This window comes from Poecilia mexicana, unplaced genomic scaffold, assembly GCF_051168715.1.
Source record: "Poecilia mexicana isolate PSO_F unplaced genomic scaffold, ASM5116871v1 scaffold_11, whole genome shotgun sequence".
In the NCBI taxonomy this organism is placed as follows: domain Eukaryota; kingdom Metazoa; phylum Chordata; class Actinopteri; order Cyprinodontiformes; family Poeciliidae; genus Poecilia; species Poecilia mexicana.
The window spans coordinates 18,114,896-18,128,797 of NW_028263380.1; the positions used below are offsets into that span (position 1 = coordinate 18,114,896).

General features: G+C 38.6%; 1 protein-coding gene across 3 annotated transcripts in view; it reads right to left on the minus strand.

Moving 5' to 3' along the window:
* LOC106933811 (sodium bicarbonate cotransporter 3-like) overlaps positions 1-13,902 on the minus strand; it is a 50,366-nt gene that overhangs the window by 8,851 nt on the left and 27,613 nt on the right. For all 3 annotated transcript variants that reach the window (XM_088010346.1, XM_088010344.1, XM_088010345.1), the window contains 14 exons: positions 12,562-12,641; positions 11,634-11,791; positions 10,390-10,477; positions 10,121-10,267; positions 9,667-9,773; positions 6,630-6,804; positions 4,872-5,005; positions 4,525-4,770; positions 4,019-4,127; positions 2,473-2,634; positions 1,716-1,829; positions 1,456-1,617; positions 328-579; positions 113-181 (listed from right to left, as the gene is read on the minus strand). In XM_088010346.1, coding sequence (XP_087866472.1) covers positions 113-181; positions 328-579; positions 1,456-1,617; positions 1,716-1,829; positions 2,473-2,634; positions 4,019-4,127; positions 4,525-4,770; positions 4,872-5,005; positions 6,630-6,804; positions 9,667-9,773; positions 10,121-10,267; positions 10,390-10,477; positions 11,634-11,791; positions 12,562-12,641 — 2,003 coding nt within the window. The remainder of the gene's footprint in view (positions 1-112; positions 182-327; positions 580-1,455; positions 1,618-1,715; positions 1,830-2,472; positions 2,635-4,018; positions 4,128-4,524; positions 4,771-4,871; positions 5,006-6,629; positions 6,805-9,666; positions 9,774-10,120; positions 10,268-10,389; positions 10,478-11,633; positions 11,792-12,561; positions 12,642-13,902) is intronic.

Consider the following 13,902-nt stretch of genomic DNA (forward strand, 5'->3'; position numbering starts at 1 on the left):
GTGTTAAGACAAGAGAAACACGGACATACAAAAATTTAACTGCTATTACATGTTAAAAAAAAAAAAAAGGCAGACAGATCTTTAATAAAACACTGGAGGAGCAGAATCTTGCCTGAATGCCTTTGAGGGAAGAGACACCCATGTAGAGAAAAACTCCATACAGAACAGGCATGGGAATAAACTGTAAAAAGCCACACATCACATGTATGAATTAATGAACTTATATTTAGTCATAAAATGCAGAAAACTTTAAAAACATTCGTAATACGACTTGCATCCAACCAATTCCCCGTACAGTGAAATAAAACATTATTCCGCCGATCTCACCTTCAGCACCGAGGTCATGAAAACAGAGCAGCCCATGAGGGTGAAGATCATGAAGCCAGTGACCCGCTGCTCACGAATGCCCAGAAACTTGGGCTGTTCTCCCGGCGCCGAGCAGCCGGACTCCACCTTCAGGCTGTTCACATGGGAGATGGACAAGACGGTCGCAGCCACGAACCACGGCAAGCCCATAATGGAGCACACGCCCAGCATTATTGCTACTATAAGGAGATCCAGGTGATAACCACATCCTTTCTGTAGGAGAAAAAGAAAAGTGTTGAATTATATGACAAACCGTAGATGACAGCGAGTCTGACATACACATTTTACAGTACGTTATAGTGTGTGTAAGTCTCTGGGCCATATGGTGTTTGCTTATTTTAGATTCAAGAGCATTCACGTTTGCAATACATTGGATTCTTGCTGCACAGCCACATACCGTATTTTCCGGATTATATGTTTTGCACGTTTTCACAGTTAGGCTCGTCCTGCTACTTACAGTCAGGTGCAACTTATTTACGTTTTTTTTTTTCCTCTTCGTGAAGCATTTCTTGACTGATGCGTCAAATGTCAATTCATACTGTTGGACATGAACCAAGGACGAAACATTACCGTCTGCTCCCACAAAGACAGCTAATTGCAGGATGAAAGAAAGACAGCCTGAGCTGAAGAAAGGAGTCCACAGCTGGGTGCATAAAAAAACGTGTTGCCGGGAAAGGTTTGTCAACAGTGCAGTTACGTCTGCACGGCCCAACTGTTGCCAGGGAGATGAATATAAATTACTTTGCTTTCGGGCCTTCCTCGTGTAATGCTTCATGTAATTTTTACGCTGCATTGTCTGCCTCGCTATGCGGTGCTCGGACATCGGTGCACCAGCAAACATCCAAGCCAAGGTCAACAGTCACCGGATTATATCATTTAACATGGCCACTTTCTAAATTAATGCAACTTATAGTTCAGGGTGACTAGAATGTTTTTTCCTCTTCGTTTGACGACTGATGCAACACTCTGGAGCAATTTATAGTCTGGAAAATATGGTAATTGTGTTGGTGTTTAACCAACATTAAAATAAAAAAATATACACATATATATGTATATAAAGGAGTCATTCTTTTATAAGTCAGGTCTAACCTTCAGCTTGTGCTCCTTGCGGTTGATGATGACTGCAGTGATCTGCTGGTCCATAAAGACGAGGATTGTGCAGAGTAAAGCAGGAACCGCTGCCACCAGCAGCGTCCACCAGGGGTTTTCTCCTAATGGATCCATCAGCCAGCCTCTGTGCTTTGATGTTGGCTACAGAGGAAAAATGATGGTTTCACTTAGCTCACAAGGCGTGAAGCTTAAACATTGTCTTAAACAAAATGGAGTAAAACTGATAATGTAATGTTAACCTCGAAGCGATCCGGGACGTGCAGTTTAGGACTCGGAATCCCCATCAGATAATCCACAAGCACCATAATCATTATGGTTAAAAACACGGCGAAATCACTGATGGTGGAACGCACCTGCGAGGTATGCGCACACGCACACACACGCACACACACACACACATCCAGAAGGGGTGATTTAATTATAAAACATAATTTAAACCTACTTTACTTCAAGCACACTCTTTCTGCAGACACACAGAAGTAATAATTATACTTCTGTCAACAGTGAAAATCACACAATGCCAACATCTGCCCACACCAAGTGATAACAGGCTAGATGCTGTGCGTGGGAGGATGCTCTGTTCCTTCAGCACATGGAGCTGCTGAGGCATCATAACTGAAGAAATGTAAACATTTACAGAACCGTGAAAACTTTGTAGGTACAACCACCCACACTACAGGAGAAACATAGACTTTTCTTTGTATCTGTGTTTTCTTTTTAATAGTAACCAATACAGTAACTCAATCTGCTAAGTGATTTAGTGACTGACGTTTTTAAGCCTTTGTTTCAGCTAAATGATGATGATTTTATGCTTACAGCAAATTAAAACACAACATTAAAGATTAGGAAAAATATAAATAAATTTTCAGATGAAAAGTATGTCTAATACCTGCAGACGAACTGGTCTCATTTGAGCACATATTCTACTATACTGAAAATGACTGTACATGACGAATTTATCACGCTTTCTACAGTGCCCAAAAACAAACATCTCACCTTTGTGGGGAAGTATCTCTCCGTCTTAAACTGCTTGAGGAACGATGATAAAAAGAAGGTGGTGAAAAAGAGGATAATGGACCAGAAAAGAACGTCTGGGATGTAAGGACCATGGTGACCACAGGCAGGACCCACAAAGTCCCCGTCAAGCAATTTACACATCTAGAGGAAAGGAGAATATAATTACTGTTGCAACATGGGAGTTATTTTTGTTTTGACTAATGTTGTCAGCAGTTTTAGGAACACTGTGCAGCTTAAAAATGTTGTTCAGGTAGGTTAGATATATTTTTAGTCGGGGCTTCTCAAAGTGTGGCGTACACCTCCCCTAGGGGGCGCCAGAGTTCTTCGTGGGGGAGGAAAGGGAGGTCCACATGAGCAAAAACAAAAATAACAGGAAACGTAATTTTGGACATTGGAGACGTTTTGGTGCATGTTAGCTAGCTTTGGGTGTCTGTCGATTTTCATTTGGAGCCTCAGCTGTTTGGCTGGCAGCACTTCTCGTTGTGTTTCTTCGGTATACTCGGGGGAAACTGCATGCAGCTCACTGCGTTGTTTTGAATCCACTTCCTGAACCCCATCTGTGCAAATCCCCAGAGTCCTGCCACTACAGATGCTCTGACCTACTAGTGTGGTCGTTACAACTTGCCCCCTGTCAAACTCAATAAATCTTTGGACTTGTCCAATTTTTTTCCTTCTAACACATCGACTTTGAAAACAAAATGTTCTCTTTGGTACCAATGCAACCCACCCGCTGGTAGGTGCAACGATGAAGATTTATTCTGTTATTTGCTTCACCTGTTCATCCTCACAATTTTTTTGAACTTTTTTTTTTCCCATTAATGTTCAGCAGCACACAACAATTTAAAATGTAATGCATTGGTAAATGGTTACTAGTAAGTAAAACAGACATGTGGTGATGCTTTTCGAGACAGTCTGTCTCTGTGTGTTGACTGATGTGCATTATAATTCACAACAGAAACTGCCATAAAGCTTAGAGTGGTTAAATTGCTAAGATATTAAACTGCTCCAAATTGAGTGTCGTTTAAAAAAAAAAAATCCATTAAAACAGATAAATGTCCAGAGTTTCTTCTGCTTTAAGTGCCAGAAATATTTGTCTTTGTAGCGTTTCTTCAGGTCTAAAATCTTACTACTTATTGTGAAATTTAGGTAAAAAAATAAAAAAAGCTAAATAATTTTAGTAACGTATATGGCTCAGTACTGTGATTGATTTCTGCTATTTTATTGGACGGTAGCTACTACATCTGTTAAGCTAGTGAACTGAAGAATATTTTCATTGGAACAAAAGAATATGATAGACAAGTAATGTGACATCCTGTGTTCATTAACTGTTCATTGTTATAACTGGCTTTTATCTCATTATACCTCTTTTAAAATATTTTACCCAGATAAGAAAACATCCAAACAAGAGTCTAGATCAAAGTAGAAAGTAAGTCTGTTCTCCATCTTTTGCCAATCCGTATTTGCGGTCTCTCTGAGGCCGCAAATACGGATTTTCCCACCAGAGGTCGCTAAGAGGCAGTCTCACCGAAACGTTCAGGTTGCTCCATGGGATAGAGTCTGAGCTGTTGTACCCTGTTCGGTTCCAGTGCTGCAAGAGCTGATCGGACGCATTGGCTGGTGGAGAGCACTGACACCTGGGAACAACAGAACCAACAGTAAAATAGTAAACTGATTCCACTGAACGTGGTTATTAAGGAGAAGGGATTGGCATGGCCTGCTTAGCCTTCAAAAATAGATTACAATTAAACAACTGGCATATGATCAACTGAGTTTGACTGGACTGAGGTACAACTTTGAGTGTATGTAAATCTGCTTCTGTCTGTAACCATTAGATATCATCTGTATAAATTGAATTGATTTTATAATATAAATAATGGATAGGAATTTTACCGGTTTGTCTTGAGACGACTAAATGCATAAACCGATACCAGACTGCAAAGATTTAGTTGGAGAAAAACTTAAAACACATTCTTTGTAAAGTCTACAAGCAGAAAAAAACATTCAGACAATGAACATAATATTAATACTCACGAGTAAAAAGTCAGATTGTCTAAACTGTTGTGCATGTTGACAGGGTAATATTCTCCGAGGTGAAAGAGCTTCTCCAGAGCCTCGTAGATGAAGATTATGCAGATGAGGGCTGCGAAGGCCTCCTCTGTGAAGCGGGTGATGTAGCAGACCAGGGAGCTTGCGTCCGTGGCTACCAGCAAAATGCACAGGAACGCCGTCCACAGTCCGATGCTGGTCCGCAGAGACAAGTAGGACAGGCCGTAATCCCTGGAAAAGGAAGGAAGCAAGACCATAGAGGTTGACGAAACGTATTAAACAATAAACACGTTGACAAATTATGAAGTTCCATTGCTGTCATGTGAACTCACTTGCAGAACTTGAAGAGGATCTTTTCGAACACTAAAACAGGCCCTGTGCTTCCAAGAATTGTGAGAGGCTGCCCCGCAAACAGCGAGTACGCCACTCCTGTCAGTGATGCTCCAAACAGGGATTCTATTGCACTCTGCAGAGACGGAGGAGAGGGACACAGAGTCAGGGAAAGAAAACAGTGGGGGGAAAAACTGGGGGTAAATCGTAGGAAGTAGGTAAAAAAAAAAAAAAGGAAACCCAGAGAAGCAAAAAAGAGAGCTTCAATTGAACATGAGAGCCCCTCAGCAGACAGCTGAAATGTTTCCACGCCGCTGACTTGTCGAAAGTCGTATCTTTGTGTTGCTCTTGCCCTGTGTCTGAGTTTACTCAGACACATTACACACATCAGCTGACAGACTGTCTGTGCCAACAGTTGCTGGCCAAGTAAGGGCATCTGAATAAAATGGAGGGAGGGAAAGAAAAAGAGAGGATGGAGCAACACTGCACTGGATAGAGTCCAGCTAAGTAAACTGAGACATACTCTGTGGTAAATATAATTTTACAACCTAAAATATTTTTTGTACGATCAACCCAAGGCTTCCAGGATAGCTCAAAAGAGGCTAGATAGGAGTAAATCTAGAAAACCAAATTTGAATGTGAAAGTCACTCATCAATTTTGTTTTATGCTGCTTCCTCGGCAAATATGTCACAATGTTGCCAACACAAGGACCATAATTTGAGGCTTCCCCACCGTCTGGAGAATTCTCTCAAGTTGTTGCACCTTCACCATCAGTTTCAACCTTCTACCATCCAGACTTTCCTCACTTGGTCACTTGACAACATGATAGCATTGAGGTGAAAGAGATTTCTGCACAGATGTAGCAATGGTCCTTATATCTCAGAAAGTGCAGTCTGGAGTTATGCAAAAAATACTAAATTAGCAGTTTCTACTGATAACAGTGAGCTGATCACACTGAGTCTCTACAGCCTGAATGTTTACATGTGGGTTGTTTTATGAGTTGCAACTATCGTAAAATCAGATTAGAAACACAATTAGCTGCTGCTCCACTTCCTCCTCGTCTTCAAGTACAATAACTGGACTTCTAATTAACAGCAAGAAAGGTGGATTTTGTGACCTGAAAAAAAAAAAGAACTTTCAAACAATCAACCTATGCACAATTTGGAGGTGTGTGCGACTTTTTACAGTTGCCAGCATGATTCTGCTGGAAACCTAGCGCACACTAATTCTGTGTTTAAGGGGTCTGAACATAAAACTGGTTTTATTGGCGAAGAGATTGTGGATCATTTGATGATCTTTTTCAATTTAGCTACTTGTTGAGCCATAGCAGTGACTGGATGCAATGTACTTTGCAACTGCACCACAAAGATTATTATATCAAATTATACGCCCCTCCCCAACACCGCTCTACAGCCCTGCGAGTGTGTAGCGAGCTCGAAGCCTCGGTTTTAAATTATCTGATGACCAGGCTGCACCCAGGATCAAGATATGTTGTAATGCATTTTGATGAAGACCAGAAGACATCTTGAAACCCTGGAGAGACTGCCATGCTCTTTTAGAGTTTCAATGTTGTGGTTTGGTTTTAATCCAGTGTGATGGCGGACTTATTAAATATATTTTGTATGGACACAAAGCAGAGACTGTACTGAAGTTCAAACTCTAGACACATTTTTGATTTTAAACCTGGGAGATTTCCGTTTTACTGGGTTCCTGAAAAGCCTGTAAAACTGACTCTTAAGGGACTCATTGTGTGACTCACTATGTTGCCTTTCGTCGCCTCTCCAAGCAGACCTCCAAAAGTGATGACAGGGGACATGCAGGCACAGTAGAGAAAAAGAATAGAGGCTAGACACTGAAGATTGAGCGAATCCTTGATGTCGCTCCAGTAGAAGGGCGCTTTCCGCTTCACATCCAGGATCAGACCTCCAAAAATCCTGGGAGTGGAGACAGTAAGAATGTGTTTAGAATTTCCCAGTGACACTGCAGTGTATCAACTTACATCAAAAGGGTTTTTTTTTTCTTTTTTTCTTTAAATGCAATGGTTAGCCTAAGGAATTTTTAGTGTTTTTAGATTGTTTACACTTCATTCAGAAACATTAGGGAACATATCTCTTGAAACGTTGTATGAATTGTTGCTCTTGCAGAGCAAATCTAAGTACCTTTCATTAATAGTTTTTTTTATTTGATAATTGAAATATAAATAAAATCCAGATAATGGGGGGGAAATAAAGCATTGCTCTGCTTGCGTTTTTGTCAGATTGCCTTTGAGAGATTCTATTTTTGAAAATCGTTTCTCACCTAGAAGTTATATATATATTTTTCCCTGTCACCTGTCCAGCAGTTCTGCTGGTAGGTCTTTTTTCATTTTCATACCCCCACACCTCTGCTACAACGTCCCCTGCAGTCAGCTTTACAAAGCAACACATTTCTCTTTACATTAACTTACTGCACTCAGTTTCTCTCTGCTTTCCTCGACTAGGCTCTTTATAGCACTAACCTTTCATAGTAGTGATAAGAAGCAGAGTCATTCTGTAAATAATACAGTGACTCTTGGTAGATGTGGATGTGTGGGGGACTGTGGTTGTGTGTGTGTGTGTGTGTGTGTGTGTGTGTGTGTGTGTGTGTGTGTGTGTGTGTGTGTGTGTGTGTGTGTGTGTGTGTGTGTGTGTGTGTGTGTGTGTGTGTGTGTGTGTGTGTGTGTGTGTGCGTGCGTGTTTGTGTGAGGTTTTCAAACAAAAACATTCTCTTTGCTGTGTGGCTCTGGAGATTCACAATCAGTAATCCATAAATGTCGGCTGTGAAGTTACACACAGAGTGCAGCTTTGTATCTGTTTAGGAACAAATCGTCGTTGAGATTATAAATCTTAGTTCAAAGGAAATGGATGCTAACAACAACTAAGACCGATCACACAGAAATTAACATGTGAATTGGAGCTATTGCAATTTGTATGTTAATTACTGCACTGGTTTTAATTTATATTGAACTTATTCTCTAATATATTTAAAGAATACAGTTTCCCAAAAATTAAGACCTGCTATTTAAACAATAGATGTTGCACATTAACAAGAGACATAAACTCCACAATAAAGATATGTAAAAACCTTAGATAAATGTATGTTTTTTTTGCAGTAGCATAATCTTGAATGGAATGTCTTCAACAATCCAACCTGTAATTTAAGAGCATTTGTTCTGTGAGATTTTTTAAAGGAAATATTGTAATAAAAAAAAAAAACACTGGTGGATTTTATAATTTATGTGTTATTTCTTTTAAAGTTCATCACAGACTCCAGCAATTCTTAATTCGTAATACACAGCGATCAACCTGACAGTCTTGTTTTTGGACTGTAGGAGGAAGCATGACTTTACTTTTTCCAAGCAAAAACTTCAAAAAGATTCTTTTTTAATCCACCTAAAAATATTTTTTCTACTAATCTGAAAGAAGTTATGCCACTTCTCTACCACTCTACATCTGCTCATATCTACAGTCTGAACAATGATAAAATGTTTAAAACAACTGGAACTGTTTAAATCATGGCTGGATGAGGACCAAACTTCAGTGAAAAGAATGATAAGGAGGGCTAAAAAAAAAAAAAAAAAAATCTCCAAAGGTTTTACAGAACTTAATTAAAGAGTGTCATCTTAAGGTCACCAAGTTTCCACAAAATTAATTAATAATTTTATAATGTCTTTTGTAAACAACTTTATCAGAGGGCCAATAATAGTGGCGTATGCCATATCACTGCCATATAAGAGGCAGAAGATAATTACTTTCTGAGGTCAACAATGAAAAAAGAGGTTAAACGATTCAGTAGCAGCGTTTCTGTGCTCATTTGCGGTCATGGATTTGTCACTGATTTTTCTGTCTATTTCTTGTGTGATTTGGCACACTACAGCCTTTTATCTTCCATTTTACTACCTTAATAACATTTTTTAACAACAACCTATTAACTGGGACCATTTCTTATAAGGCTCAAGATGGATCAAATGAAGGGACATTTGCTAATTTATAATGTGTATTTGCTGAAGAATTCCTTATTTTGTTGATGTGATTTTTAGACACTCCTGATTAACTGTGAGCAGGTTTTATGTCAGGTACATCCCACTCTATTCTGCACTTGTCCATTTTTCTAAAGACTTTTCAAAGACAGTAAAACATAATGAGATCTGACAAGCTTAGAAGCAATACTTCTTTGGAAAATCGTTCATACTAAAAGCAGCAATGCCGTATGTTTCTCAATTTTCAAGTACATTTTTGTACAGGTAAACCCAAAATGATTTATACCTTTTGTAGATTTAAACTGATCTTCATTCACCCAAGAAGTTTGCTTCTGATTGGAAAGAATGATTAACAAAAGACATGTTAATTTCTTTTTTTTTTTTTTTGCATGTTTCCATTGGTATTTTTGGACGTTCATCTTTTTGGTAAACTCAACGTTTTTAGGTTGGAGAACACTCTTTGCTTCAGTTCCTTACACAGATTCTTTTATTGGATTCTGTTGGAGGCAGGACTCTCAGTGGGCCCCTACAAACACGTTTATTAATTCCAGTCAGATGAGGCATGCTGGTCAAATTAAAACATGTCTTAATTAAATATAAATCTCCCAGTACTAGTTTTAGGATTATCTGTGAATGAAAAATGAAAATTCAATCAGGAGACACCTAAATTATCTCATTGTCATGGACCAACATGTACACTAACACAGATGTCAATTATTATGACTCTTTATTTGATGAAGTTATTTAATAAAAGACTATCCAGATATGAATCTTGTGCAACAGAAAGTGCTTCACTAACCTCCCAGTCCTTTGAAGCTCAGGTCCAGCATGGTGATCGTCCTCTTTTTCCAGCTCTCCAGCTGGAGGTGCGTTACCATTAGGGTGCGACGGTCTCTTTCTCTTCATCTACGAGCCAAGAAATGTTAATAAGTCACGCGTCAGATCTGTTCTGTTTTTCAATCCATCAGCTTTTATGAAGCTTTAAGGAGATAAATACTTGTCCAATGACTCTTGGAAGAAAGAGTTCAAAGTAGATCAAATAAAAATTATACTGAAATCCTGTAAAGAAGTCTTAGTGGTAAACGAACAACTGACAAGAGAAATCAATGCAAGTCTTTTTCAAAGATTTCTCGTCTTTTAAACATTTTACAGATTTAGTTTTAAAACAGCAATTTGTAATTAAATGAATTATTCACCAAATAATTGTAAAAAAAAAAAAAAAAAAAAACCCTTCGGCAGATAAATGTACTAACCTGAGATGGGACGTTCTTCGGGGGCTCGATTCGGATGGTGGGGTCCCACTCACCAGGGGGCAGGACAGTCACCTGGTCAAGGAACTCATCTATTCCAGAGAGCAGATCTGTTCGGTCCTTGGCTTTATAAGCTACATCATGGAAGATCTACATGGCAAAATAAAGTGGGGAGTTACTGTTTAGTATTAATAATGAAAATTCATACAGAAAAGTGAACTAAAAAGAAGATTTAAATGACTAAGTATTAAATTACAGAAATACTTTCTAACCTCATCTGTCATTAGTGTTGCCATTGATCTGCCAATCTCATGGTACTGTGGTCCTTTACCGTGTGGACCCAAGAGGAGAAAAAGGAACCTTTGCACAGGAGACGCATTTATAAATACACAGATATCAGTTTCCTCAGAAGACAAAGTCTTTCAGTAAAACTGGCTAAATTTCAAGTACATGTTCACTTTAAACTTTTGTCAACGCACTTAGTTAAAATTAGGGTTTAATAACTAAAGTTTTGAAAGGCTCAAGCCATCTTTGCTTAGGAGTCACAACACAATGACTGATGAAACTTCATCAAATGATGAGAATTTGATGATATATCAATATTTAGTCAAAGTTCACCACACAAAACTAGAGCTGCCATTCAAATATCTGCAGTCATTATATAATTTTTTCTGTTTTTTTTTTCTATGTAAAAAACAGGGCCATCACAACTATCGACATCGTTGGTGAGGAGCTTTCACATACATTTCAGTTTGATTTCTATTACAGTGGACTTATCACACACTTAAAAATGTGCTGCTGCTCCATAAAAGTGAACGTATTGTCAATGTTGCAAAAGAAACTTGGATCCTCATTCAGCCTTGTTTCTCACAGTTTCAGTTGTTTTAAACTTTTTTTTTAATTGTTGCACTGACCGCAGATATGGGCAAACTGAATTAATTATCAATTTTTTGTTGACCTTTCCCTCACATTGGTCAGCACTCATCTCCGGCACTTGAACAGCATGTTATCTGGCCTTCTTGATTTTAAAGAGTAAAACACAAACTGGCCTCTGTTGTGTGTTGCACTCAGATTAATTATCCAGGGGAACATCAGTAACAGTAAATTTGTACAATAAAGCAATGATTTCTTAAACTAGGACTTTCCTCCCACTTAATAAATGAGCCCAAAATAAAGGTTGGGTTTTTCAAAATTTTTAATTGAGAGATAATGCTTTTATAACAAAATGCTGACTGATTTAAAAAAAAGAAAATCACATTTTAAATAGATGAGGAGTGTGCTTTATCTTGATATGGCTTCTTAGTTTTGTTACGTACATTTAAACACATTATACAGTAGAAGATAAAGAACAACAGTTGGAACTACATTGATTCCCTACATTATGCAATATAACTTTTACAGTGAGCTTTTTTAATCATCCTGACTTAATCTCAGTTTAAGTAGCTGTCAGAATTGTTGTTTTTTAATTAAATATCTAATCCTAGAAGTAAAAGGCAGGTGTTTAAGATTACTGTACCTTGTGGGAACTGGTACCTCAGTAAGCCCTGTGATAAGGACTGCCGGTGATAACCGTACAAATGCAATTATAGGCTTCTCTAAAAAGTCCACTTCTCCGACAAGCACATTTGAAGCCTCAGCGCCAGGAGGAATCTTTTTCATGAAATTCATGTCCACCTGAAACCCACAAAATGTAAAAATCAGACATACAAATAAAAACTAGAAATACTGTAGAAGTGGAGGGGCTGGGTGGGGGTATTACTGCGTGCTGCATTCATTTGGAAAAGCCATGCAAAAAAAAAATGGGATAAAAAACAGAGAATGGAACAAAAATAACATGTGGAAATGGCAACATGTAGACCGAGATAGTACTGAGCAAAGATAGTCCAATTCTGTGATCAATTTCACAGTCTTCAGATAACTACTATTTATTATGTAAAACACAGATCTAAGCATGGCAACAATCCCTTTGTAGAAGTGAATCTGCATTCAGTCCTCTTTCCTATGACTCATATACACACTGCACCTTATTTTTTGGCAGGCATAATGCCTGGTTGTATAACAGTAACTTATGGCAGTCTGCCATTTTATTTAATGGATGATACACTGCAAAATGGGAGGAAGAAATGAAAGCCATGCAACAGAGGTAAATTTTCAAACAGAACGAGTTACATAATCAGAAAAGACTTTTTAATTGTGATGGTTGATTCTTTGTCCATCGGATGAGAAGCAGTGGCTACTGATTTGTTTTATAGGCGAGGTTATGGGATGATTTGTGGAGGGGCTGCTTTAAACAGAAGACTGAAATGTCTGAGCAAACCCAGAAACTAAAGAAAAACACGGACGGACTTGAAGGGGTGCGTTCCGATGTGACGGGACCCTGTCTGTGCTCAGTACTGTGGTCAGGTTACCTTGCTGAAGTCCACACTGCTGCTTTCTCTACTGACCCCTACTTTGGACGGCCTCCTCTCCATCGCCTTGTTTCCATCCAGATTGTTTGGAAGAGAGTGCGGAGACACCATTGGTCCTGAGAGCAACAGAGAAGCAACGGTGGACACTGTGTAAGTGTTGACCATAGGAGGAAATTACTAGACTACAGCAGATTTAGTGGTTTAGCAGGAAATGTAATTTGTGGTGTCATTAGAAGCCAGATAACTTAAAGCCATTTTTTTCTTTCAACAGGAGATGTTTGTTTCTAATGAATAAAAAATGTTAAAGTTTTTTAGGCTATTTACATCGTTCTCTACACTTATGCCTAATCTGTTCTGCTTATGATCAACTCATATCAATAACATTCCACTGAATGTAATTCCTAAATAGGAGAGAATGCTCAAATAGTGGATCTACTTTTTACATGTATTTTAATTTGTAAAATTTGCATCTAAACAGGGAAAATTTCCACAAATGAATCCTGGAATGTCATTGTGTCTCATTTTTCTGACACTACAGTAAAACCTGCTTAGCTTGAATTAATGTCAGCTTTACGCTTTGTGTTTTTGTACAGGTAAGTGGACACATTTATTCAATGCTTATATATTTCTGTGCATAAACACTTTACCATTTCTTATTTGATTAGAACCATACCAGACCCAGGAAACGCTAGCACTCGATATGACATGAGAGAGGGAGATGAAATGAGGGGGTAATGCACTGAATCAAAGAATAGCAGAAAGCCTTTCCTTTGAATTCCTTTCTTTTACCAGGTTCTTCTTCTCTCATTTTCATACTTCCAGAAGCTCATGGGTCAAAATTTAAATGCCCCATTTTCTGCCAGTATATGCTTTCGTCATTGATCCGTACCCTGGAGTAACCCCAGCGGGTGCTAGGTAACTTGGACCGCTGAACAGAAGCACGATTGCTCACAAACCCAACAAAGCCTTTAGGAATATAGGGTGGATTATAATAGCCAGTGTCTGCCGAAAGGACGACATTCAGGAGCACTAAGCCCTGGAATGCTCCCCCACACCAGCCGTTCAAGCTGTGGCGTCACTATACTGGCTCACTCATATGCAAAATAGTAACAAGAATAAATGAAATTCTATTGAAGTTTTTCTTTCTTACTTTCATCAGAATGGTAGCACATGTACTTGGATTTATCACAGAAAGTGAGATTATAGTCATACCGTTCACTGAAATAGTATTCAGACCCCTTAAACGTACGCATCAAAGTAGAGCTTAACCATAAATCGTACAAAAAAGGAGACAAGGATACCATTTTTTTTTCTTACAAACAAAAATCTGAAAAGTGACTTCCGTGTATTTAGCCGCCTTTACAATGATACCACCTA